Source organism: Trachemys scripta, chromosome 6 (genome assembly GCF_013100865.1).
Source record: "Trachemys scripta elegans isolate TJP31775 chromosome 6, CAS_Tse_1.0, whole genome shotgun sequence".
Classification (NCBI taxonomy): Eukaryota; Metazoa; Chordata; order Testudines; family Emydidae; genus Trachemys; species Trachemys scripta.
Window position 1 is genome coordinate 61631899 of NC_048303.1, and position 27989 is coordinate 61659887.

General features: G+C 39.1%; 1 protein-coding gene across 4 annotated transcripts; it reads right to left on the reverse strand.

Annotated features, from left to right (window-relative positions):
• Positions 1–7: 7 nt before the first annotated feature.
• On the reverse strand, positions 8–27989 carry NUDT12 (nudix hydrolase 12). Of its 4 annotated transcripts, XR_004646135.1 has the most exons (8): positions 23693–23803; positions 20421–20634; positions 15748–16328; positions 14120–14287; positions 8240–8353; positions 5255–5454; positions 1328–1502; positions 8–1236 (listed from the first exon to the last, which is right to left on the reverse strand). XR_004646135.1 is itself a non-coding variant. In XM_034773709.1 (7 exons), the coding sequence occupies exons 1-7, from the start codon at positions 23751–23753 to the stop codon at positions 1392–1394; spliced, it is 1449 nt and encodes a 482-aa protein (XP_034629600.1). In that variant the 5' UTR covers positions 23754–23803; the 3' UTR covers positions 1315–1391. The 4 variants fall into 4 exon arrangements, 3 of the variants coding, with proteins under 3 accessions (XP_034629600.1, XP_034629602.1, XP_034629599.1); XM_034773709.1 differs by lacking the exon at positions 8–1236 and having other exon boundaries at positions 1315–1502; XM_034773711.1 differs by lacking the exons at positions 8–1236; positions 1328–1502; positions 23693–23803 and adding exons at positions 3570–4336; positions 27931–27989.

The window sequence follows — 27989 nt, forward strand, 5'->3', positions numbered from 1 at the left end:
TATGTTGCTGTTACCAAGTGGAAAAATAGCAGTAAGGAAATTGTTCCCAGGGGAAATGTTGCTCGTTAGCGGCAGTTGCTCTTACAAGGTGTTGCTGCAAACGAGCTTCTACTGTAGTACACTTTATAGCCTTTCATTTGGAAAGAAAGTAATTTGAATTCTCCTCACTAATTTATAATTAAGGCACAAAATCTGAAACAGTACCGTAAATTACTAATGTTAAACATACATCAATAAATTAATATTTTATTGTTTAAAAATGCTGTCTTCTCTTCATTACATTTAGATTTGGTATTTTTAAGTTACCTATCATTTTTGATTATATATTACTCATATAAGCAGCATTCCTTAATGCTTCAAATTTTAAAAAACACTATTTTGTATTTAGATGAACTGTCATTAATTCTGGTGTCTTTTTTGTCTAGTTTAATCTACTTGTCTTCTGAAGTCTCTACACTAATTTGCACTGACCAAAGAAGCCAATCAACTGCAATCTTGTTTGCTGTCTACCAGTCAACAAGTCTGTGGCTGCTTATAACAGTATCTAATATTTAGGCTTCTGGAGCAGCCATCCTCACCCCCATTTATTGCAAACACAATATTGCAAAAGGTCTTTAAAATAATGTTTGGACAATATGTTAATGAGGTGACAGGATCCACACAAGATTGCTGGCTCAAACTCTAGCATCAGCAACACTAATCATATAAGCTATAAAAAGCATTACACACCTAGCTTCTAATGAATGTACTACCAACATGTGATACCTGTTGCTAATAGAGCTTCTAGAATTAAATGCTAACATTGCTGCTAAAGTGTAATGCTAAGTGTTCGTTGGGGTAGGAAGGAGTGACGAACGGCCAAAAGTGAGGGGAGCATGGAAAAGGGAGGGAGGATAAAAAAGGGAAAGTGAGGAAGGTATAGAACAAGAAAGAGAAAACAGGAGAGAAAAAGGAAAAACAAACAACAAAATTGCAGGTAAACACAGAGGAAAAGAATCTCAGACACAGCAGGCATAATTAGCGGAGTTGTCACAACTTACACCACGGCTGATTTTAACAATGTCTCAAACAAAAATAGTAGATCTAGAAGAGCTCAGACGAGTCCTGGAAAATAAAAGGAGGGATAGCGAAGGGCAGAATAACCCGATTATAAAAAAACCTTCAAAATTATACTTTAATATTGACGTTTTTGTTTGGGGTAATCAGTGGATGACTGTCCCACTCCAACAAATTTCTGAAAAGAATCACTGAGTGCAAGTATATCTCAGGAGTCAAAGGACCAAGAAACTCAAGTGGTCACCACTTCACTAAATGACCAATTATTTTTAATTTATTTACATTAGCAGTCACTGGAAACAGTAATTTAACTCAAAGAACTCAGTTCCTCGAATTTAAAGATTAGCATTCATTCCAATCCAGTGTTTTATCAACTGGTGTGCAATAGCTCGACTCGGTGGCACAAAGAAAGAACGCTGGTTTCCTTTAATGAGAACGTCCACGACCTGCAATACATACAGATTTGTTTTGGTCAATTAGTCTTATAAACACATGGAATCTATCATTTTATGAAAATAGGAATTTCCATACTGGAGTGATCTAGTGGTCTTCTCCAAGTCCAGTATGGAGGCCATTACCAGATGCATCAGAGGAAGGTGCAAGAAAAAAGAGGGAAGGCTTTCTAACCTATCAGGCAGCAAGTGAATTATGCCCTAAAGCATTCAAGCTTATTATTCTAAAGTAACTGTGTACACTCTCACTAACCATATACATGACTAATCTTTTTGTGTAGCTGATTGCTAGGGCAGGAATCACCAGATGGCACTGTTACACTATCCAACAAGTTCTTTTTCTTTGCGTGTGAACAAGCTTTTAGTCTGGGAAAAAAATGTTGTGTTGTTTATTTTCTGATACAGATTTTTAGGGAGCTGTGGTAAGCAGTAACGGAATTTGCTAATTAAATTCTTGAGGCAGAGTTGTTCCTGAAAAGCAGGTATTGGTATTTGGGCTGAGATCCCTAGAAAAAGAGGTTACCCCACATGCTGTTTGTGACCACTTGTGTTCAAAACTTGCATATACTGTTTAAAATAAACAAGTTGCTCTAAGGATATACCCAGACTCCATGCCACTGATTTCTTCTTTAATGGGAAACTGACTTTCAAAGCCCCAACATTTGCTACTGCTCTGAAAGATGCGTGACACTATTAAGATCTTGGCCTAACAGTCCCTCAGGGCAATGAGCTGCAGAGATTATATGGTGTGTTTATTAAAAGCTTTTCCTTTTATCAATTTTAAATTTGCTGTCTATTTTTATAAATGGCTCCCTTGGTTTTGTATTATGAGAAACAGTAAAGAGGTGCTCCTGATTTACTTTCTCTATATCATTCATTAATTTATATCTCTATCATGCCCTCTCTTATTTGTATTTTCCTTACTGAACAATCCTTTTCAATCTTTCCTCACATGGAAGACTTTCTGTGCTTCTAACCACTTTCATTGCTTGTCTTAGTACGACTTCGTATTCTGTGGTATCTTTTTTCTGATGGAATGACAGGACTTGAACACAGTCCAGTTGAGGGTGTATTGTTGATATATATAGTGGCATTATAATATTTTTATTATTATTTTCTATTTCATTCTTTTTTTCTACCATTTGGCATCTGGGGCACTGACCTCCAATGAGAACGGAGAAGATATTTTCACTGAATTCTCTGCAACGATGCCTTGGTCTTTTACAACATAGTCACATTTAATTTAAAACCCAGAAAAGTGTACATTAGTTAAAATTACTCCTTCCAATGTGCATTACCTTACAATTACAATAAGACAGTCACATAGTACCATCACCTTATAAAATTGTGTTTTACATGCTATGGACATATTTGCACTATTTTAAAACTTGTTTCTGGTAGATTCTTTATAATTAAGGATAAGATATTGTCATGGAAGTCATGGATCCTGTGACTTTCAGAGACTTCCGTGACATTTTCTGCTTCAGCCCTGTGCTCTAGGGTGGTGGGCACCCCAGAGCTGTCAGTCCCCCTCCCTTCTCCCCCCCCCCCCGGTTATTTTTAGTAAAAGGTCACAGTTTACTTTTACTAAAAATAACTGTGACAAAATCTTAACCTTATTTATAATACACAAATCTCTTACAACATGTAAAGCCAAATTCAGAACTGGTGTAAGGCTATGAAACTTCACTGAAAGTTTACATTTGCCCCATAATCTTTCAATCATCTTTTGAGAAATCTCTATTGTATTTAAAGTATCCAGTTCATCCTACTTTCTGCTTTATGAAAATAATTGGCAAACAGATATTTTAAGTTAGGCTTCTAAATAAAAGTGGCTTGATTTTCAAAAACAACAAGGAGTCTGGTGGCACCTTAAAGACTAACAGATTTATTTGGGCATTTAAAAGTCCATCTGTTTGCATTTGGAGAGGAAGATGATGTCTGTCTGTATCTGTGCAAGCTTTTTGTTGAGGTTGATGGATTTCCACTCCATACGGCTAAATTAGATGCCCAAATAAATCTGTTAGTCTTTAAGGTGCCACCAGACTCCTTGTTGTTTTTGTAGATACAGACTAACACGGCTACCCCCTGATACTTGATTTTCAAAGGTGCTGAGCACCTGCACCTCCCCTTGACTTTCATAAAATTTGTGGGAGCTCAGCACTTCTGAAAATCAGGCCACTCTTATTCATACAAGTTTAAGAACCTAATTTTAGACACTCCCTTTTGAAAAATTTGAAAATAAATTATTCTCCATTTTCATTACAAATTTAGACAGAGAAACAAAAAAAAAAAAGTAATGACAGGAAGGCTAGGTTTAGGCTTTATGTATAGTAGAATACTAATTTACTGAACTCTGATAACCCCAACTTGCCTATTCACTAAACTACAGCATGTTGCCTTGTAAAAATGGAGCTTTACATAGGATTTCAGTACATGGGGAATGGAGCTGCATGCTTCACTCCTGCACAACTTAGGTAATACAGAAGACTGAAACCATCAAGGAAATTTACAGACTGAAGACAGGAGAATCCCAATATACTAAATTTCTGATTATTCAAACTGAAATGGAGATGAGTAGGTGATTCAGATAACTGGAGTACTGCTGTATTACTCAGGCTGAACTGGATGCATACATGTGTTTTTCAATAAACTTTATTTTAATTTCTATCATGAGCATACAGGATATAGCCCCCCTCCCCAGTCCTGTTTTAATATGCTAATAAAACACATGACTGCATAGCATATAAATGCTGCACTGATGCTACACACTGACTCCTCCTTCCTTCAGATAGTGAAGAATTCCATAATAAAAATAGAGCAGGGATCTGTAGGAGATGGAAGTGAAAGCAGTATGAAGGTGGAAAAGAATGCACATATCTTTCCCCTTAACTTATTTCCATGCTTTTAAGGTTTTAGGTGGAGGGATATGGCCTGATGCCACCTTCACTGTTGCTGAATGTAGTTTTTGTTTGTTATTTATACAAATTTATAGACGCACATTTGCTTTACTTGTATAAGACAATAAGGACCTGACTGCAAAGAACTTGCCGTTTAAAGTTTATATAACAATGTACACGCTATCTGACAGAAAAGGTGGCAGAAGGAATTCAGCAACAACAACAAAAAAGCCTCATGTAATTTGTTTCATAGTTATGTTTAAAATTCCATCCATTGTGTTTTTCATTAGTTTTCTAGTTTTACCCATTTAGATTCTGATCCTTGAGTGTGCTGCACAGTACACAAGGCATGCCCATGCACAGTGAATTGGATGACTGGGGCCTACAACTGTATGAAAAAAATATGCCAAAAGATAACAAATTCTCTTTTTTAATCTCTAAAAAAAAAGTACAAGCATTTCTAAATTTTTTTTTAGAAAAGGCTCAAAAATGAATGCTACTTAACAGTTCTCTTATCTAGATCCAAACAAAACTCAAGGAAGTAAATAGAAAGGTACTAGAATAACGAACAATAGATACTGCCCAAAGAGAAGCACTGAATAGTTAAGCATAGCAAGAATGTCTTAAATGGGCTTGCAGTGGGCACAGCATTCATCACGCAGTCTTTTATGAGTAGCTATCTTTCTCTGGCTATGTGTAATTTACAATTACAATGTAATCACTGTATGATGTGGTGCGTATAAACACCTATTCAACTTGCTGAAAAAGGGTGCATTCCTATTGTACACCAGAACTGATACAGTCACAGAACAATCAATGAGAGAAAGAAATTAAATTGAACTTTACCTGTTCTCTAGTGAACCAACGGGCATCCTCTATTTCATTCTTGTCGACTCTAATTTCTGTAGACACTGCAACAGCTAAGCAACCAATCATTAGGGAGGAGGGCATTGGCCATGGTTGACAAGAGACATACTGAACATGGCCAATTTTGACTCCACTCTCCTCCTCTACTTCTCTTCGAACAGCATCTTCTATTGTTTCCCCTAATCAAAAAGGGGAAAGAACAAGCATCTGATGAAAATTCTCCAAGCAAGGATTACATTCTGTGCTTTGAACTGACTCAAAAGATTTAAAATTGCCTTGAACAATTATCTACAGGGGTCCAATTCCCAGAATGGGACACAGATCTGCAGTATGAGAAACAGAAGTGTAATAAAAGAAAGGCAGGCACTAAAGCAACATTTTCAAAATGAATAAAAATAAAATAAAATAAATACTATAAAAATATGAGAGTACCAGCATCGTAATGTGTATTTCCTATGTACAGCTACCATTACTCCTTGAAATTACTATGCAAAATGTATAGAAAATATAACACACTTTACCTCAAATTAACTTTGAAAAAAATAATCATTTGCTCACTATAACAGGTAAATAATTTTGTTAATTTAATTTAAGGTTTGTACTATGACTATAATAGTGGAATGTTACAGTTTAAAATTTAACTAAGCCTCTCAAAGTATGACAATCAACAGTAAAAAGATGGTGGATATTTAAATACACTCAAACACATGCCTACATTACCCACTCTGACACATTCTTCCTCTCTTCAAGGAGCTTCCTTTGCACCTCACAACATATAAAGAAACACAAAACAGACACTAAATTCCTCTAACTCAAACTGTAATAGAAAACTTTAACTCCACCCTCAGGAACATTAATATTTATACACTGTTGGCATATGTGCATTGGATAGGTTTATAATTTATTATTTGTACATGGGAAATGGCTGAAGTCAGTTAATTTTTTCCTTAATTTTTCTACCTTCTGGCTCTTATTTTTGAGCTGTCAGGTATGACAAAAACATGAATAAATGTCACCTTTATTCTGGAAGATCTCTAGCATAAAGAAATACACCACTCTTTTGCCAAACTGAATGGTGACCAGTACCCCTTGGTACAGTAATATAAAACTCAGAATTCTAGCTCTATTATATCTTGACAGTTCCTCTTGCTACTTTTCTTTTGTGGATAATATCCAATTATTTTCTTCCATCTTTACTTTAGATATGCAAGTGACATCTTCCCTGCCCGAATTAAATTATAACACAGGCTTTACTGTTATATGAGATAACTCCTAACCTCTTCCTTAAATTCTGTGGTCAAAGGCTCCTTAAAGTAGATAACCCATGCATCAACATAGGGTCTTATCTGCAGATATTTCCAAAATTCCCTTCTCTGAAGTTTAAATTGTATCTGCAGTCACTGGAATTTCTCTCAGGCAGATCTTAATATACTGTGCATCTTTTGTGTTTTCTATTCTGACTAGTAAGAGGCTAGCCCATTAATGCAAAAGGTTGAGTTCAACCAACTAGGCGCTTAGCTGCCAGATAAGAGGCTGTCCTTTCAAAAATTATGTTTGTTCTCCAACACTTGATTGTTAAAAGATTTCTCAAGTAAATAATTAGCTGATGGGTGAACCTGGAAGAGTTGGGAAGCTCATTGGTTGTTTATCCAAACTAGCCAAATCTCTTTGATAAGCAAAACTAGTATGAAGATAGCATGAAAATATGCTGGCTCATGAGATTTCCGATAATACAGTCTTTAATTCAGCCTGGAAATACTCTAACGGGTGTCCTTGTATTTCAGAACTTTATGTCCACTCAAAACCAAAAAGTGCAAAGAGGTACGATAATGCAAAATACAAGGGAAGGTGGGACAAGTGAGGAAGTGGAAAAAAAAATCCGAACTTTTTCAACCTCTAAAATAATATTTGAGTCAATTCTTATTTTATCTGAATCAGTTCATTCAACCATATAGCAGAAGTCAGTCACACAAAGAATTTTTGGACCTAGGTATGCATTATGGTCTCTTTAGCGAATAAGACATATTAGAGTAAGTGTTTCATGAAATAATTTTTGCCCCTTTTTTCCAAAACAAAGGAAAGTCAATACAGAAAACTATGTTTAAATCACAGTTGTGGATAGTGACAAAAACCAAGTAATTAAATATTAAGCCTCAATCTCTGTCCTTAATATGTGTAGCCAAGTGCCCTCCTTTTCCCCTGCTGTTCATTTGTACCAAAACCTCATAGTAGTGAATGAGTATAGTTTATTTGTACTAAATTCTCTAGACAATAAAGGAAAAGAGGTTTCAGCTGAAAGGGATGCCAACAAACTGAAAATCTCATTTCTGTCTGAAAATTTTGTACCCACTATAATTATGTTACTACCTGAGACTATTATTGCTGAAAACAGCTAGCAGAAAAAAAGTATCTTCACTTTACCTTGTGCATTTTACAAAGCTTTTTCAACTTTCACTTTCATCTGTACAGTCAATTAGGCCTTGATTCTGCAAAAACTTATGCTTAAAATTTAGCATGTGCTTGAGTAGTCCTGCTGAGTTCAATTTCAGTTTCTTCCTGGCCAAAAATATACTCATAAATACCATGAGGGGAACAGAAAAAAATCCTTATATAGTTGCGTAAAGATTTTTTTTTTAAACTTAGGGCATGGAATGCTCTATCATAAAATGGAATTTTTTGAAATTAACCTAAAAAAATATTCAAGTTGACAAATGTTTCTTTAAAAAAAATCAACTGCCAATATGTAAGGTGTGTGGAATATTTATTATAAAACATGCCTAATAGATAATATACACATTTAGTTGACCTAATGTGGATCAAACTTCTGACATTCTTTTCAAAGTACAGCACTATTTAAAATCAATTTGCAGGAAAATCCTTTTGAAAAGCTCCAGGCAATTTCAAGGGTAAGCTGGGATAGAAATACAAAATGAATTGACATCAAAGCCATGAAGAAAATCTCACCAGGCTCTACAAATCCAGCAAGGCAGGTAAACATGCCAGGAGGAAACCTCTTCTGCCTGCCTAAAAGGCACTGGTTCCCATCTGGATGAAGGACTTGCATAATCACTACAGGATCTGGAATGCATGTGAAAGAAATATATTTAACTTTTTTTGGGGTCGAAATATAGTAACAAATTGCAGGCATGTATAATTCTTTGTTCAGTATTCATGGTGGAAATACAGATATAGTACAGTTAAGAGCTTGAAAGTCCAATTCTGTAGATGTCCCAACGCAGGTATTATCAGGGTATGTTTTTTAGCAAGATCTCTATTCACCTATTTTTGTAATACACATGCCTAATGGAGGTACTTAACTAGCCAAGGTTTGAGAGCCAGGATATAAATTACCTGCAACTGTATGCAATTTGTAGAAGTACCCACAGCATTAACCTACTTACACATCCAACTGAAAGCAACAATTTCAGCAGCAAGAATGATAAGCCATCACCTCTTCCTCAGTCACAGATCTATGGGATGTATTTCCAAATGAAAAGCACTATAAAAGAGCTAGATGTTGTTATTATAATGACCTAAATGTTGTCATGTTTTTTCATTTTTACCCTTTTATTTCCTTCTCTTGGTTTCTAGTTCTCATTTTCTCCTTTGGATTTTTTATCCATCTTCCCTCTCTTCTCCCTATTTCTCTCTTTTTCTTTCTTTTAATTTTCTATTTTGTTTTCTCCCGTCCATCAGTCATATCTACATTGAGCCTCCCATTTTTCTATACCAGTCTTTGGTTATCTCTTTCCCTTCTTGGTTGCCTCTCCCTGATTTAACCACCCTAATATCTATGTTTTCTTTTTGCCTTCCCTTTCTCTCTCTCTCTCTGCCTTGGTATTCATCCTACGTGCTTTATCTTCCCTGCCTCACTGATCCTTCTTCTTGTATTTTCCCCTCTGTTAGAATGACTGATTTATCAATCTCACTAGGCAAATGCTTATCAAAGATCGGTGTCTTATTCAAAAAGTACCTGCCATGGAGCACACTGTAGTATTTCAAGTCCTGCTGGCTACCAGCTTTTTTAGAAAAAGGTACCACCAACAAATGCTGGCTCAGCAATCTTTCATTTAATCTTACTACTTTTCTTAATGTGTTCTGCTGTAGACTGTAAAGAAAAAATTACTAATGATTTTAGTAAGTTGCACTGCAGTCCAAGAGCACAAGAGAAGAGTGGAGTAGGTAGGATTAATAAAAAGGTGAAGCAACAGACAAAAAAGGAGAGAGAAGGGCCAGACATACAACATACTATGATTGGGAGGGACACACTACAGAGTGAGGGGAAAGAAAAAGAGGTTAAAGGGTGAAGATACAAGAAAAAAGATGGTGAGACAATGGAATGAGAGGAAAGATGCAGTAACTCAAGCTTTTGAAAGGCTAAGGAGAGGAAGGATGGTCCAGTGATTAAGACAGTAGCTTATGACCGGGAGACTATTATTCAAGTCCCCGCTCTACCACAGACCTCTTGTGTGATTTTGGGCACGTCACTTAGCCTCTACGGGGCTTAGTTCTTCCTTCCTCATAAAGGTGTTGTGAGGATCTAAAGACTGTGAGGTGCTTAGATACTAAGGTAATGGGGGCCATTTAACTAACTTAAATGGATTAAAAAAAAGCATAAATTTCAAGAAAATAAATGCGGAATATATATTCAACATATACTAAAGGGCCAACAGGGAAAGAGAGAAACTAAGAAGGAAATAAAGGAAAATATGACGACAAGGCATAGGTAGGAAAGCTGTTTACTTGTTTAATTTACTTCAAATGTTTTATATTTCCCTGGCAGAAAGTCCACAACTCTGTAACTGGAAAGAAAGGACAGAATTCTCTCATTTGTTACCTATGGGCATGTATCTTTTTACATGACGAGGGTTTCAGGAGCAGGCAATTTCCCCCCCTGAATTTTACCTGTTTGTTACAAAAGCTTGCTACTTAAAATAGTTTCTTTAGTCTTTGAAGTAAGTATCCTCTATATTGCACAGCTGTCCCTATTCTAGTTTACAGTACAGTTCTAAACATCTTTTTATAATTAAATGAAATAACCACCTTTTGCACAATATGTACAACATTCAGAATGCAAGCAAAACAATTCTATAAATTAACCTTTACGGTAAAAAGATGCTAGATTATGGATTTTGGCACAAGCTTAAAACGACAAATTCTCAAACAACTTTCCAAGTGCAGATGTTACATGGATAACAAAAGAAAAGATTCCAGCTCTATGAGATCTCTTGCCAGGCTCACCATTTATCATGGATTTTCTAGAACTGTTGCAGTTTTTCTGGGGCAGACCTTTAAGCACTGATTGCTGAATCATTTTACTGTCTTAAAAATTATTTCAGACTGTAAGATGTAAGCGCATTGTGATGCCCCACTGTAATGTTATCTGTATTGGAGTAACACCTAGAGTCTGAGGGCCTTTTGTATGAAGCACTGAACAAGTATATAATACGAAGATAATCCCTGCCTTGAAGGGTTTACAATCTAAGTACCAGACCACAGATAGCAGGTAGATAGAACAAACAGATGGCACAAGGAAATAATAGCATGAAACAAAGGCGTGAAAAAGAGTGCTCGCAGCAGAAACAGTTGCCTAAGCACCGCAGAACTTTTTTTGTAAGCAACATGGCAGACGAGTTTTTAAAAGGATTTGAAGAAGGATGATGAGGTGGCTTTGTGGATATCTATGGCAAGCCCTTCTTATGATGAAAGGCAGCATGAGAGAAAGCTGAATGTTCTTGATGGAAAATTTAAAAAAATGGGACAACCAAAACTGGCATCTTTTGCAGAATGAAGGCTTGCATTAATGTCCCTATACCATCTAAGAGAAGACAGGTTGGGCAGGGTTAGGCCATGAAGGCCCTTAAAAGTAAAGACAACTAGCTTATGACTGATGCAGTGGAGAAAGGGAGCCAGTGGAGGAACAGAGAGAGATGCGTCAGGTGGTCAAAGCAATGTCCCAGAAAAATGACTGTTGCATCATCATTTGGAACGGACGTAAGTGGGAATAGATAGGATTTGTCAAGGCCAGAGTGAAGGAGGATGCAATAATCAAGACCTGAGATGATGAGGGCCTGGATGCAGTGTGGATGAAGAGGAGAATGTTAATAATGTTATGTTAATAATTTGCTTCCATTGTTGTAACATAGGATTTTTAGTGCTCTGCACGGCAACACAACAGGCTGAAGTTGAATTAAAACTTTTTTTTTTTGTCATGCACAACTCAAAGAAAAACAGAGAAGCTTGGACTACTTTACCTTGAATAAAACTGACAGAGTGGGGTCTTGGGAGACAGTTGAAAAAAAGACTTGGAGGGACTGAGTGTAGAGGATGGGAGAATTAAAAGGGATTAAGGTACATGAATACAGTGAAGTAAGTAGTGAATAATAAGATAATGTGAATAAGATAATGGAGCAAACAAAAATCAAATAATCAATTTGTAAGCATCTAGAAGATAATAAGCTAAGTAACAGGCAACATGGATTTGTCAATAACAAATCATGTTAAACCAACCTAACACCCTTCTTTGACAGGGTAACAAGCCTTGTGGATGGGGTGGGGAGGCGGGTAGCAACAGATGTGATATATCTTGATTTCAGTAAGGCTTTTGATACCGTTCTGATGCTGTATGATTGAATATGACCATTTATACCACTGTTATGCATTTGCAACAAATCTTGTCCAAAGTATATCATTTAAGGTGTCGATACAGAAGTTATGATTTGCTAAATAAGATTATCTTGTTTAAATCCATGTGAAGTTATGAATATTGGCTATGTATCCGTATCTCAAATGTGTTTGTTCCTGGGGTAACAACAACAAGGTAGCTTACATCCAGTCTTGCCAGCCCATTGTGAGTGGACTAGTCAAGCTTGATGGCCCATTAAGGATACTTCACTCTAACAGTGGGCCATAGAAGAAACTCATCCTGCCCAATAAGCCTTCCTGAGGATGCCTCAGCAAGTATATGGGTAATGGCTGCCCATGTGAGTCATCGAAGCATGTAAGGATATGTGATATGCTCATGTGACTCTGGACTCCATCTTGAGCCAGTAACTTTCCAGGCATATGGCAAAGAGTGTAAAAGACCCCTGAGATATCTCCATTTTGCCTTTCCTGCCCTGATTCTCTGGTGTATGGACTTACAACAAAACAGAGCATTTTAAACTATGGACTGAGGACTTTCCAATCTTTAGGAAATTACCAGGGAAACTTTACAAACTAGCAGTCTATTCCAATCATTGTACAAACATAATATAAGGACTTTGCAACTATTTGTATGTATACGATCTATTAACCACTTTTAACTCCTGTCTTTTTTTCTTTTATTAATAAACCCTTAGATTTTAGTTACTAAAGGATTAGCAGCAGCATGATTATTGGGACAGATCTGAGTTATATATTTACCTGGCTATGTGGCTGACCTCTTGGGATTAGAGGACTCTATATGTGATTAAACTGATTTTAAGTAACCATTCATCATAGAGGCCAGTGTCTGGGTGGTAAGACAATGGCTGGAATGCCCAAGGAGACTGCATCTGTGACTTCCTGTTAACCAGCATGGTGAGACAGAAGTTTACTTTTGTTACTGGCGTGGTATAATATAAGAATAGAATAACCACCAGTTTGGGGTGAGTCTGCCCTATTTCTCAGCAGTTTGTCCTGAACCTGGTATTCTCAGCTGTGACCCACTGAGGCATGCTGACAACTATCTCATCTGATGTTCTCATAAGCATACTAGAGAAATATAGCTTACACAAACCTACTATAAGGTGGGCACACAACTGACTGGAAAACTGTACTTAGAGAGTAGTTATCAACGCTTCATAATCTAGCTGGAAGGAAATATTGTGTTGGTTCCCGCAGGGATCTGTCCTGGGTCTGGTTCTAGTCAATTTCTTAATAAATGATTTGGATAATGGCACAGAAAGTATATGTGTAAAGTTTGTTGATGACACTAAGCTGAGAGGGGCTTGAGGACAGGATTGGAATAAGAAATGGTCTGAAATAAATAAGATGAAATTCAATAAGGACGAATGCAAAGTATTGCTCTTAGGAAAGAATAATCAGTTGCACAAATACCAAATTGGAAATGACTGGCTAAGGAGTATTGCAGAAAAGGATCTGGGGGCTATAGTGGATCACAAACTAAATGAGAGTCAAAAATGTAATACTGTTGCAAATAAAGCAAACATCATTCTGTGATTTATAGCAGGAGTGCTGCAAAAAACACATTAGAAGTATTTTTTCCCCCTCTCTGCTCAGCATTAATAAGTCCTCAAATGGAGTAGTGTGTCCAGTTCTGGGCATCACACTTTGGGAAAGATGTGAACAAACTGGAAAAAGTCCAGAGGAGAATAACGAAAATGATTAAAGGTCTAGAAACCATGATCTATGAGGAAAGACTGAAAAAACTGGGTTTGTTTAATCTGGAGAAGAGAAGACTGAGGAGGGCACATGATAAGTCTCAAACAGGTAAAAGAATGGTATAAAAAGAAAGGTGATAAATTTTTCTCTTAATCCATTAAGGGCAGGACAAAAAATATGGGTTTAAATTACAACAAGGAAGATTTAAATTAGACATTAGGAAAAATTTCCTAACTGTAGGGGCAGGTAAGCACTGGAACAAATTACCTAAGGAGTTTGTGGAATCTCTGTCATTGGAGGTTTTAAAGAACAAAGTTAGACAAACAACTATAAGGGATAGTCTAGATAATACTTAATCCTGCTTCAGTGCAGGGGATTGGACTAGATGGCCTATCAAGGTTCTTTCCAATCCTACATTTCTGATTCTATGATACAAGCCAGTCTTCTTCAGCCAATTGTTTATTTTTATGATATTCTTACCAACTCTTGGGTACGATGTATTGTGAACACCTTGAAGACTGGGACAGTCTTCTTTTAAGCAGGTTGTCTTGTAGCCTCCTTCTTCAATCTTGGTTGCACTGCCACATGTTGGACAGAATTGGTATCGGTTATGCCATGCTAGAACAGATCTAGCCTGGGCTACTACTCCTTTAAAAAGAATGCACCAAAATGCTAGAGTCACATAAAATCAAATTACAAGCCTTCTAATCTTTTAAATACGGTATATAGCACAACAAGAAAATTCTCGTAATTCAACAGGAAAATCAAACTAAAACCACCGTTTAAAATGTCTTCTTGATAATCTCATATTGTTCAAATTCCCTTATCTATTTTTCCTTGTAACTATGTTAATTTAAGGCCTGCATTGTCCTGAACCCTGTGCAGTCATTTACACTAGTGCAGGACATAACAGTTTCAGGGTAACTGTACCTGTATTCCCCCTCCCGTGATCTCTAGATAGCATCCACTTAAGGTTTCAGCTCCCAGCAAGCACCTCTTTTGGAGGGAGACCCGTGTCTCTCTCCCTCCTGACCAGGAGTTTTAAGACTATACAGCTCCCTGCCTTACACTGCAATATCCCAAGCAAGCCAGTCTGCCTAAAAGCCAGCGCCTGTGCTTTGCTGTCTCTTCAAGTGCTATAAACAGCGTATTTATTGCCAGCAGCTACAAATTATACCAGAGATTTTTTCTAAGCAAGCACATTTATCCTTAAGGTAAAAGCATTACAGAGAAAACATAAAGAAAACACTAAACATATTAGGGAGTCACCGATCAGTCTTATAGACATTCCAATCCTTCTGCAAGGATTGGGGGTCATCTTGGATATAAGGTCCTGTCTGTCTGCTGGTTCAGAAAGATGGTCCTGAGTTAATTTAAACTCAGTCTTTTTATATTACAAGCTCTTTCTTTGTCTGTTGGTGTCTGAAAAACCCTGTCTGAACCAGTATATGAAAGCCTTCCCCGGAGGTAGTACTTCTCTGGTGGGGTGTTTATAATTAAGTGAGTCACCTTAATCGCTCCCTATTGTTTTTAATTCCTGGTGGAGCACTAGAACCCTCCCCACTGAGAGGTAAATTAAATCCGTGGGCCAGTGTTACATAAACCATTCATACACTTAATGCAACATGTTCCCCACAGATATTGCATACAGTTGCAATATTATTGTCTGGTTTTGCAGACATTAATATCTTTCAACTGTGTATGCAAATTTTTACACAACCAGTTGTAGCTAGTGAAAAAATCAGGTCATGGATCTCTAATTAAAACCCCTGGAAACAACGGAATTTGCCTGTACTAGTTGGCTGTCTTTTTTTAATACAATCTTTCTATAAAAAATGTTGCACCTTTTATGTGAGGATCGCAACACATACTTCAAACAATTAAACAACAAAACTCTGCTATGTGGAAGATATATATTATTACAGCTTATTATGGGCATCACTCAAGCACACAAATTGGGTAGGGATTTGCTGAAGATCATGCAACTAATCAGTAGGAGAGAGGCAAATAGGAGCCAATATAGGAGCCCTTCCATGGCCCTGCTCCCACTTCCCATTTGCTCTTTTCTGACTAGACAATTGCTAAAAGTTACATTTTGGACATCTTACCAGCTTCTTTTTCAGGCAACTGCAGCAGTGCAGGCATTGGAGGATGAAGAAAATAACAGTCTTCATGCCTCTGTTTAAACTGTTCAGCAAAGGTAGCATCTATGCTGAGGGCAAACCAAGCAACCAGTCCATCTTCTTCATCTTCCTTCAGAATTCCTCCATTCAGAGTAGTCAACTGAAGTTCTACTCCAAGAAAAATCAAGGTGACTTTTTCAGTCTGGCTCATGTATTCCTTTACATCCTTGTGGCACAGCCTGCAAAGCCTGACTTCAGGCTGCTGGGAGCCATCTTTCCCTCCACCCAAAGTGACCAATGGGTTTAAATTTGAGAAAAGGATGTATACCGTGGCTGGATGGTTTTGTTTTGTGTTTAACCATTTAGAATCTGTTCTTTTATCACTCCTTCTATCCAGAAGTGTCCTGCTAAAATAATTTTCATACTCTATTTTATCGTTTGGCAGGAAAAAAGGCTTCTGTCCACCCTTAACATTTGCTAGTAAATTAGCTATATGCTTATATCCCCAAAATTTAGCAATGTCTAGTGCAGTCTGGCTCGATTTATTGACAATGGACCTGTCACACCTATAAACAGAAAAGAAAAATGATGGTTACCATAGTGACTGTGATTCTGTAAGAGTCTTGCTGGAGCATATTCTCACTGTGAGATACATCCACACTGCCATTGAACTTTGGGGCCCTTTAGAAAAGTAGTCCCAATTGGGGCCATGTACATACTCCTTCACAGCACTGAACGTTTAGAAATGTGATGATAAAATGACTATATGTTCCCAACACCTTCATTCCCTCCTGCTCAATCCAAGTGTTGGAGTCTTAGATTCTGAGGCCAGAAGGGACCACTATGATCATTTAGTCTGACCTCCTGTATAACAGCCACAGAACTTCTTCAAAATAATTCCTATAGCATACCTTTTAGAAAAACATCCAAATATTATTTTAAAATTGCCAGGATGAAGAATCCACCATGACCCCTGGTAAACTGTTCCAATAATTAATAACCCTCATTGTTAAAAATGTACACCTTGTTTCCAGATTGAATGTGTCTAGACACTGGATCACGTTATGCCTTTCTCTGGTAGACTGAAATGCTCATTATCAAATATTTATTCCCCAGGTAAGCACTCATAGACAGTAATCAAGTCACCTTGTAACTTTCTCTCTGTTAATCTAAACAGATTGAGCTGCCTGAGTCTATAAAGACAGGTTTTTCTAATCCTTTAATCACTCTTGAGGCTTTTCTCTGAACCCTCTCTAATCTATCAACAACCTTCTTGAATTGGACACAGATTTCCAGCAGTGGTCACATCTATGCCCAATATAGAGGTAAAATAACTTCTCTACTCGTACTCGTGTCGCAGGACAGTAGAGCTCCGAGAAAATTTGTAACTACCTAATTAACTTTAATGCAATACAACATCAGAAATTAAGGGAGTCCTGGATCAAAACCCAGAAATTGCTCCAGGCCTAGAGAGAATAGATTCCCCTGCAGAAGGAGAAGAACTAAGGCAGATGGACCACATAGCCCTTTTATAGCTTTGGCTCTGAACGTTCAGTGCTGCAAGAGGGAGCTCCTGCAGCTGTAGTGGGCGATGCTTTCTAGAAGGATCCCAAAGATCAATGGTACTAAAAGGCATATTCCACAAGTGAGAATATGCAGAGGCAACAACATCAAAGAAGAATCAGGGAAATAGCCTGTTAGCAAAACATTTATACTTTCAAGAAAATATTTTTTGTTTGTAATCACTCTACTTTTCTTGCCTAATTCATTCAAAGAAGAAACATTTCAGCCTTAGTAGCATCACAATGGACTATCTTGGAAACAAGTGTGACACTTAAAAGAGGCAAAGATTCTGGAACCCTTTCTCAGAGATCTGCAGAATGAGCATTTTAAAATCATGCTTTGGGAGATGAGTTGATCCACAGAAATATCTTTCTCTTACAGAGCTGTCCACAGAATGAAAGCGCTGGAGAAACACTGCTGTAGGGCATATATTAAACTATTCATAAAAAAAATGTTAGAATACCTGGGATTTCAGTGCATATAATCTGTTTCAGACTAGGAGGAAAAGATCACAAGCATAAATAATATGAAACCAATCCATACTCCCATACAATTTGACTTGTGAATTTTCCTTTTCCGATTAGGATTATTTGTTCATTCAGGGACAAATTCTACCCTCACATATGGACATGCAACACCAGTTCTCTCAACTGGGAGCTAAGCACATGCCCTAACAATCATCTTCTATGGGGAAAATCTGATCCTCACTTTGTAAAATGCTTCAAGTTTAAAATATTTTCTTATAAACCAATTTTAAAATCACCGAGCAACAGCATGCTATGAATTCTTATATTGAAAATAGCAATTTTGGGAAACAGAAAGTTCTGAAATACTATGATTGGGAAGTCAGGAAAAGAATGCACTTGTTTTTGTAAATACAAACCCCGGTGGATGATGGACAACAGCATCACCATAAATCACAAAAAAAAAAAAAAAAAAAATAGTAGATATTGGGTCAGATTCACCTGTATGTTTCAACTGCTTTGTGTTTCTCCATGAGCTATTTTCTGTTGGTACTGATGCTTGCTTATAACAATCAGTGGGGAATTTATAGTAAAGATTGGATTGGGAAATATTTTTTTAAACAATGTAAAACAAAATGATTTAATCTTGTAATTCTACTTCCCTGAAGCTTTCACTTTTCAAGAATCTCAGTTCTGAGTTTTAGCTCCTTAGCAAGAGACTGACAAAACTTCCCTAACTCTTAAGGTTTTTTATCCTTGAGGGTAATGGGACAGAGTGAGAGGTAAGCCCCCTACTTATGTTTAGCACAAATGCTGCCGCTCTGAATATTTCAATAAACTCCTTTGACTGCATGGAAAGCAACGCTCAGAGAAAAAAAGCCAATTCAAGATGAAAATATGTGCCTCTAGAAAAGTGAAAATAAAAGTGGAAGAAAAAATACTTCATAGATTAGTAGACTTTAAGACCAGAAGAGGCCATTAAGATCATCCAGTCTAACACACAGACCAGAGTATTTCACCCCATGAGTCCTGCCTTAAGTCCATTAATTTGTGACTGAATTTGAGCATCTTTTAGAAAGACATCCAATCTTGATTCAGACTTCAAGTGATTGAGAATATACATCCAGGGTAGTCAATTATTTTTTGTCAAGATCCAAATTTCTTGGTCAAGGTATAGTCAAGGTCCTAACTCCATAGAAAATAATAAAAATGATAAGTAAATATTTGAGGACTGTTCAAAAGCCTCTGGCGGTCCAGATTTTGGCCCGCAATTCACCTATTGACTACCCTAAGCTACACCCTCTAGTAATCTGTTCCAGTGGTTAATTAGTCTCACTGTTATAAATTTGCCCCTTATTTCCAGTTTTATTTTTTCTAGCTTCAATTTCCAACCATTGGATCTTGTTGTGCCTTTGTCTGTTAGATTAAAGAGCCCCATCTTCTGCTGAGTAGGTATCTGTAGATTACGATCAAGTTGCCTCTTACCCTTCTCTTCAATAAGATAAATAGACTGAACTCCCTTGAGGCTCAATGTAAGGTGTTTTTGCATGTTTCAAATAATTCTTGTAGCCTTAAAACTCCCTTTAATTTTTCAGTATCTTTTTTGTGTGGAAACAAAACTGGATACAGAATTCCAGTAGTGGTCTCACCAATGTTTTATACAGATGTAATATCAACTCCTTACTCTTCATTTATACCTCCAAGGATCATATTAGTCCAGGGATGGGCAAAATACGGCCCATAGGCTGGATCTGGCCTACGGGATTGCCAGCCCCGAGCCCCTAACCCCCTGCCTTGAGCTCCCTGCCACACCCGAACCCCCTGCCCTGAGCCCCTTCCCGCAGTCCACACCCCTCCCTGCCCTGAGCCCCCTCCTTCACTCCACACCCCTCCTGCACCCCAATCCCCTGCCCTGAGCCCCCTGCCACACCCCGCACCTCTCCTGCACCCCAACCCCCTGCCCTGAGCCCGAGCCCCTTCCTGCACACCGCACCCCCTCCCACACCGTGCACTCCCTCCCACACCCCAGCCCTACATTCATGGTCCTGCTTGCAATTTCCCCACCCAGATGTGGCCCTCAGGCCAAAAAGTTTGCCCACCCCTGTATTAGTCCCTCTAGACATAGCATCATACTAGGAGCTCGTATTCAATTCATTATCTAACAAGACTCTAAGTCCTTTTCAGAATCACTGCTTTCCAGAATATAGTCCCATATCCTGTAAATATGATTTTCATTCTTTGTGACTTGATGTGATCTTTTTGCACTACAATACAAAGGCAAGTGCTGGATTAAGGTTAAGGCTTTGAGGAAAAAATAACTGGAATATTTAGATTTATTAAATTTAACATATTCAACTTATACATGCAAGGGGAGGTGTGCAATGTCCAATTTAGGGCATGGCTCATGCTTTTCCTGTTACCACTACTCTCAGGAATGAAAATAACTTTAAGTGATAGGAGAGTTCCACCAGTCTGGCATGAGGAACTGAGTGAGACCCCAACACAGGAGGTAACTTCAGAGAAGAAAGATGTTCATATTGATCTGTATATAGTGGTCATTCAGAGACATTGATCAATGGGGCAGGAAAGACATAATTAAATCCTAAGTAAAGGACTCTCTAACTTTCTTACCCTTTTTCAAGAAGAATTTGTACAATCTCAAAGTGTCCATTTCTGGCAGCATACATCAAGGCTGTCCAACCATTCTCAGCAGCTTCATTGATAAGGGATGGAGAATGACTGCATAGCGCTGTCAATCTGATCTTGTCTCCAGTAGCAGCAAAACTGTGCAACTGAGAAATCATTTGGTGCGTGGGGTTCCTTTCAATGTTTGTCATTGTCTCAGCTATGTTAAAAAAAACAGAAATATGTCTGAACAAAATTTGGATTTTATATTATTTAAAAAAGAAAGGATAAAGAAAAATATAACTTGTAGATCAACAAAATTCACCCACAATTATCACCAGGAAAAATGATACAATCATAACAATTTCATGTTTAGTGTCAAGTTTAAGAAAATCAATTAAATTAAATGTTGATAAATGTCAAATAATGTACACTAGAAAATATATTCCAAACATACAAAATAATGGGGCCCAAATTAGCTGTTACAGCTTAAGAAAGAGATCTTGGAGTCATTGTGGATAATTCCCCGAAAACCTCTGCTCAACATGCAGCAGCAAGTCAAAAGAGCTAACAGAATGTTAAGAACCATTAGGAAAGCGATAGATAATAGAGTAAATATCATAACACCACTATATAAATCCATGGTACGCCCACACTTTGAATACTGCATAAGTTCTGGTTGCCTCATTTCAAAAAAGATATATTAGTATTGGAAAATATACACAGAAGGGCAACAAAAATGATCGGGGGTATGCAATAGCTTCCATTTGAGGCGAGATTAACGAAACTGAACCTGTTCATTTTAGAAGAGATGACTAAGTGGGGATATGATAGAGGTCTATAAAATTCAGAATGGTGTGGAGACAGTGAATATGGAAGTGTTATTTACTCCTTCATATAACACAAGAACTAAGGGTAACCCAATGAAATTAATAGGCATTGTTTAAAACAAACATAAGGAAGTACTTCTTCATACAATCCAGTCAACCTGTGGAGCTCACTGCCAGGGGATGTTGTGAATGCCAAAAGTATAACTAGTTCAAAAAAGAATCAGGTAAGGAGGAGGACAGATCCATCAACGGCTATTAACCATGATGGTCAGGTCAGGGATGCAACCTCATGCTCTGGGTGTCCCTAAGCCTCTGACTGCCAGAAGTTAGGACTGGCTGACCTGGGAGGGATCACTTGATAAATTGCCCTGTTCTACTCATACCCTCTGAAGCATCTGGCACTGACCACTGTTGAAAGACAGGATACTGTGCTAGACTGACCACTGGTCTGACCAAGTACGGCCATTAATTTCTAATTAAATTGTCATCACCAAGCAAGTTTCTTTATATCAAAACTCACATGACAAAATATCTTTCCTTACACATTTTCCTCCACAAAAGAAAACTAACTTTACGAGAGGCTTGAAGATACAGTGAATTGAAAGTAAACACAGGTGCTCAAGTAACAACAGACAACATCAAATACTTCTTGACTGTCTTGGAGGCTGAGACAGAAGACACAGTACTGAAGGGCCTCAGCCAGGAGTGACACCGCTGCTGGCACCACAGTCCCAGCAGCTGAGGGGGGGAGAGTGGACTCGACTCCCTTCCCCCCCACAATCAGGCTATGAACATCTGGCGTGGCCAAAGGAGCTGGCCCATGCAGCCAGGGCTGCGGAGAGCTCTGCTGGCAGGGGAAGCAGGGCAGTTTGAGGTGGACGGGGTATCCCAGGAGCCATACAGGAAGTGGGGGAAATGAGGTGGGGGGGGGGGTCTGGGGACTCACATGCACGGATGGTCATGGAAATGGAACCATTTCACTCAGAGGTGGTCCCCTTTATTTAGATGGTCAGAAAGGCAAACTGACAGGTCAGTTTGGAAGCTTGCACAATCATTGCCTCGTTCTGAATATGCAGGACTTTCAAAGCACTAAATAGCTAATCCAGCAACTCTCACCAGTACTAAATTTATTATATATATATAGTTTTATAGCCCCAAGAAAAAAAATAAAGTTTCAGCCTCAGATTTACCAATAAGGAATCTAGATTCTCTATATGTTAAATGAAAACAATAAAGTTCAGAATTGCGTGTGGTCTCTAGTGCATATATATAAAAATATATTTTAAGAAATACTTTAATTGCCATGTTAAAAGGCCCAATTCAATGACAGGCCACAGAGGATGCAACCTCCTTGATACCAATTGTGAAGTATAATGGAATACTACTAATAGGTTTAGCAGATAAAATAAAAAAAGAACAAGTTAAAAATCACTTAGAAAAGTTAGATGCCTGCAAGTCACCAGGGCCTGATAAAATGCATCCTAGAATACTCAAGGAGCTAATAGAGGAGGTATCTGAGCATCTAGCTATTATCTTTGGAAAATCACGGGAGACAGGAGAGATTCCGGAAGACTGGAAAAGGGCAAATATAGTGCCCATCTATAAAAAGGGAAATAAAAACAACCCAGGAAACTACAGACCAGTTACTTTAACTTCTGTGCCAGGGAAGATAATGGAGCAAGTAATTAAGGAAATCATCTGCAAACACTTGGAAGGTGGTAAAGTGATAGGGAATAGCCAGCATGGATTTGTAAAGAACAAATCGTGTCAAACCAATTGGATAGCTTTCTTTGATAGGATAACAAGTCTTGTGGATAAGGGAGAAGCTGTGGATGTGGTATACCTAGATTTCAGTAAGGCATTTGATACAGTCTCACATGATATTCTTATCGATAAACTAGGCAAATACAATTTAGATGGGGCTACTATAAGGTGGGCGCATAACTGGCTGGATAACCGTACTCAGAGAGTTGTTATTAATGGTTCCCAATCCTGCTGGAAAGGCATAACAAGTGGGGTTCTGCAGGGGTCTGTTTTGGGACCGGCTCTGTTCAATATCTTCATCAACGACTTAGATATTGGCATAGAAAGTATGCTTATTAAGTTTGCAGATGATACCAAACTAGGAGGGATTGCAACTGCTTTGGAGGACAGGGTCATAATTCAAAATGAACTGGACAAATTGGAGAAATGGTCTGAGGTAAACTGGATGAAGTTTAACAAAGACAAATGCAAAGTGCTCCACTTAGGAAGGAAAAATCAGTTTCACACATACAGAATGGGAAGAGACTGTCTAGGAAGGAGTATGGCAGAAAGGGATCTAGGGGTTATAGTGGACCACAAGCTAAATATGAGTCAACAGTGTGATGCTGTTGCAAAAAAAGCAAACATGATTCTGGGATGTGTTAACAGGTGTGTTGTGAGCAAAACACGAGAAGTCATTCTTACACTCTATTCTGCGCTGGTTAGGACACAATACTCCAGTTGAGACCAGTTCTGGGCACCGCATTTCAAGAAAGATGTGGAGAAATTGGAGAGGGTCCAGAGAAGAACAACAAGAATGATTAAAGGTCTTGAGAACATGACCTATGAAGGAAGGCTGAAATAATTGGGTTTGTTTAGTTTGGAAAAGAAAAAACTGAGAGGGGACATGATAGCAGTTTTCAAGTATCTAAAAGGGTGTCATAAGGAGGAGAGAGAGAAAACTTGTTCACTTTAGCCTCTAAGGATAGAACAAGAAGCAATGGGCTTAAACTGCAACAAGGGAGGTTTAGGTTGGACATTAGGAAAAAGTTCCTAACTGTCAGGGTGATTAAACACTGGAATAAATTGCCTAGGGAGATTGTGGAATCTCCGTCTCTGGAGATATTTAAGAGTAAGTTAGATAAATGTCTAACCGGGATGGTCTAGACAGTATTTGGTCCTGCCATGAGGGCAAGGGACTGGACTCAATGACCTCTCGAGGTCCCTTCCAGTCCTAGAATCTATGAATCTATAAAAATAAACCACCCTGGACCAAGGCTTAGCATCAAAGGACTGGAAGGGACCTCAAGAGGTCATTGAGTCCAGTCCGCTTCACAAACTGTGATTCTTACTAATTTCATTTTGGTAGTGTGCCACACAATATGAAAAAAAAAAAAAAAAAAAGGAATACTCTCAGAAAAAATATATTTGAGATAAACTTTTTACCAAGTCTAAAAAATATATTTCAAAAACATTAAAGATGGAAATATTGATACATGTACTTTTTCAGGAAAGAGAACAAAATCAAAATTGTGTATTGTGATCAATCTATGTGGTTTATTAAAAATATTTCTGGGCACGTTTCCATAAAAACAATTTCTATTGAACTGTAGATTTCTCCCATTTTCACACCTTGCCAGCCACATTGTATAGGCCAATGACATGGGAATTGAAGGTGCTAAACCCCCCAACCTTACTCTTAAAGAAGGAAGACAGGACTTGGGCTTCCTTCCATGAGGGCTGGACAGAGCAGGTTGAGAACCACGGGGATAGAGTATCAGGGGGTAGCCGTGTTAGTCTGTATCTACAAAAACAACAAGGAGTCTGGTGGCACCATTTCCACCCCACCATCAACCTCAGCCTGGAACAGTCCACACAAGAGATCCACTTCCTGGACAATACAGTGCAAATAAGTGATGGTCACATAAACACCACCCTATACCGGAAACCTACTGATCGCTATATGTACCTACACGCCTCTAGCTTCCATCCAAGACACATCACACGATCCATTGTCTACAGCCAAGCCCTAAGATACAACCGAATTTGCTCCAATCCCTCAGAGACAAACACCTACGAGATCTTTATCAAGCATTCGTAAAATGTCTTGCTCCATCAATCTGACGGGTACCCAGAAATCACCTACTACAGGACAGGCCCAACAAGGACAATAACAGAACACCACTGGCCATCACATACAGCCCCCAGCTAAAACCTCTCCAGCGCATTATCCATGATCTACAACCTATCCTGGAAAATGATCCCTCACTCTCACTGACCTTGGGAGGCAGGCCAGTCCTCGCTTACAGACAACCCCCCAACCTGAAGCAAATACTCACCAGCAACTACACACCACACCACAGAAACAAGAAGAACGGGAGTACTTGTGGCACCTTAGAGACTAACAAATTTATTAGAGCATAAGCTTTCGTGGACTACAGCCCACTTCCTCGGATGCATATAGAATGGAACATATATTGAGGAGATATATACACACACATACAGAGAGCATAAACAGGTGGAAGTTGTCTTACCAACTCTGAGAGGCCAATTAATTAAGAGAAAAAAAACTTTTGAAGTGATAATCAAGCTGGATGGAAGCTGGAGGCATGGAAGATGGAGCCTCCAGCTTCCATCCAGGACACACCACACGATCCATTGTCTACAACATGCCTCCAGCTTCCATCCAGGACACACCACACGATCCATTGTCTAGAGCCAAGCTCTAAGATATAACCGCATTTGCTCCAATCCCTTGGATAGAGACAAGCACCTACAAGATCTCTATCAAGCATTCTTAAAACTACAATACCCACCTGCTGAAGTGAAAAAACAGATTGACAGAGCCAGACGAGTACCCAGAAGTCACCTCCTACAAGACAGGCCCAACAAAGAAAATAACAGAACACCACTAGCTGTCACCTTCAGCCCCCAACTAAAACCTCTCCAGCGCATCATCAGAGATCTACAACCTATCCCGAAAGATGATCCTTTACTCTCACAGATCTTGGGAGACAGACCTGTCCTCGCTTACAGACAACCCCCCAACCTAAAGCAAATACTCACCAGCAACCACAAATCACTGAACAAAACCACTAACCCAGGAACCTATCCTTGTAACAAACCCCGATGCCAACTCTGTCCGCATATCTATTCAAGTGACATCATCATAGGACCTAATCACATCAGCCATACCATCAGGGGCTCGTTCACCTGCACATCTACCAATGTGATATATGCCATCATGTGCCAGCAATGCCCCTCTGCCATGTACATTGGCCAAACCGGACAGTCTCTACGCAAAAGAATTAATGGACACAAATCTGACATCAGGAATCAAAATACTCAAAAACCAGTGGGAGAACACTTTAACCTGTCTGGTCATTCAGTGACAGACCTGCGGGTGGCTATATTACAACAGAAAAACTTCAAAAACAGACTCCAACGAGAGACTGCTGAGCTAGAATTGATATGCAAACTAGACACAATCAACTCCGGTTGGAATAAGGACTGGGAATGGCTGAGCCATTACAAACATTGAATCTATCTCCCCTTGTAAGTATTCTCACACTTCTTATCAAACTGTCTATACTGGGCTAGCTTGATTATCACTTCAAAAGTTTTTTTTCTCTTAATTAATTGGCCTCTCAGAGTTGGTAAGACAACTCCCACCTGTTTATGCTCTCTGTATGTGTGTATATATATCTCCTCAATATATGTTCCATTCTATATGCATCCGAGGAAGTGGGCTGTAGTCCACGAAAGCTTATGCTCTAATAAATTTGTTAGTCTCTAAGGTGCCACAAGTACTCCTGTTCTTCTTTTTGCGGATACAGACTAACACGGCTGCTAATCTGAAACCACAGAAACACCAACCCAGGAACCAATCCCTGTAGCAAACCTTGTTGCCTACTCTGTCCCCACATCTACTCTGGCGACACCATCAGAGGACCCAACAGCATCAGCCACACCATCAAGGGCTCATTCACCTGCACATCCACTAATGTTATATATGCCATCATGTGCCAGCAATGTCCCTCTGCCATGTACATTGGCCAAACCGGACAGTCCCTCTGCAAAAGGGACACAAATCGGACATCAGGAATGGTAACATACATAAGCCAGTAAGTGAACACTTCAATCTCCCTTGTCATTCTATTACAGATTTAAAAGTCTCTATCATTGAACAAAAAAACTTCAGAAACAGACTTCAAAGAGAAACAGCAGAACTAAAATTTATTTGCAAATTTAACATCATTAATCTGGGCTTGAACAGGGACTGGGAGTGGCTGGCTCATTACAGAAGCAGCTTTTCCTCTCCTGGAATTGACACCTCCTCATCTATTATTGGGAGTGGACTACATCCACCCTGATTGAATTGGCCCTGTCAACACTGGTTCTCCACTTGCGAAGTAACTCCCTGCTCTCCATGTGTCAGTATATAGTGCCTGCATCTGTAACTTTCACTCTATGCATCTGAAGAAGTGGGTTTTTTTACCCACGAAAGCTTATGCCCAAATAAATCTATTAGTCTTTAAAGTGCCACCAGACTCCTTGTTGTTTTTACAGGACTAGAGTCTGTCCTGGTCTTGTTAAGGCTGCTCTGGACAGGTGACAGCCGCACCTCGCTGGCACCTGCGTGACAACCGGTTTTTCAACAGGGCAGGAAAACCCACGTGCCCGCGCTGCACCAGCCAGGTTTCCGTTAGGCAGTTTCTGGTCTCATAACCGCTAAGGTGGAACCGTCTGGCTACGAGCCCCCAGGAGCCTGAGGAGGGGGCGCGCCGGGCCTGCAGCGGCGCGAAGGGCCGCACTGCTGAGAGGCGAGCAGCGGCTCACATGAAGGCGGGGCTGGGACGGTGCGAGCCCCGCCCCGCACGGGAGGGCAGAGAGACCGGTTCGAGGCGCTGGGCAAACCCCGCTCCCCGGGGCGCTACCATTACCGTTATGGAGGAGGCGGCCGCAGACGGAAGAGAAACAAACCTCACCACCATCCGCTTCC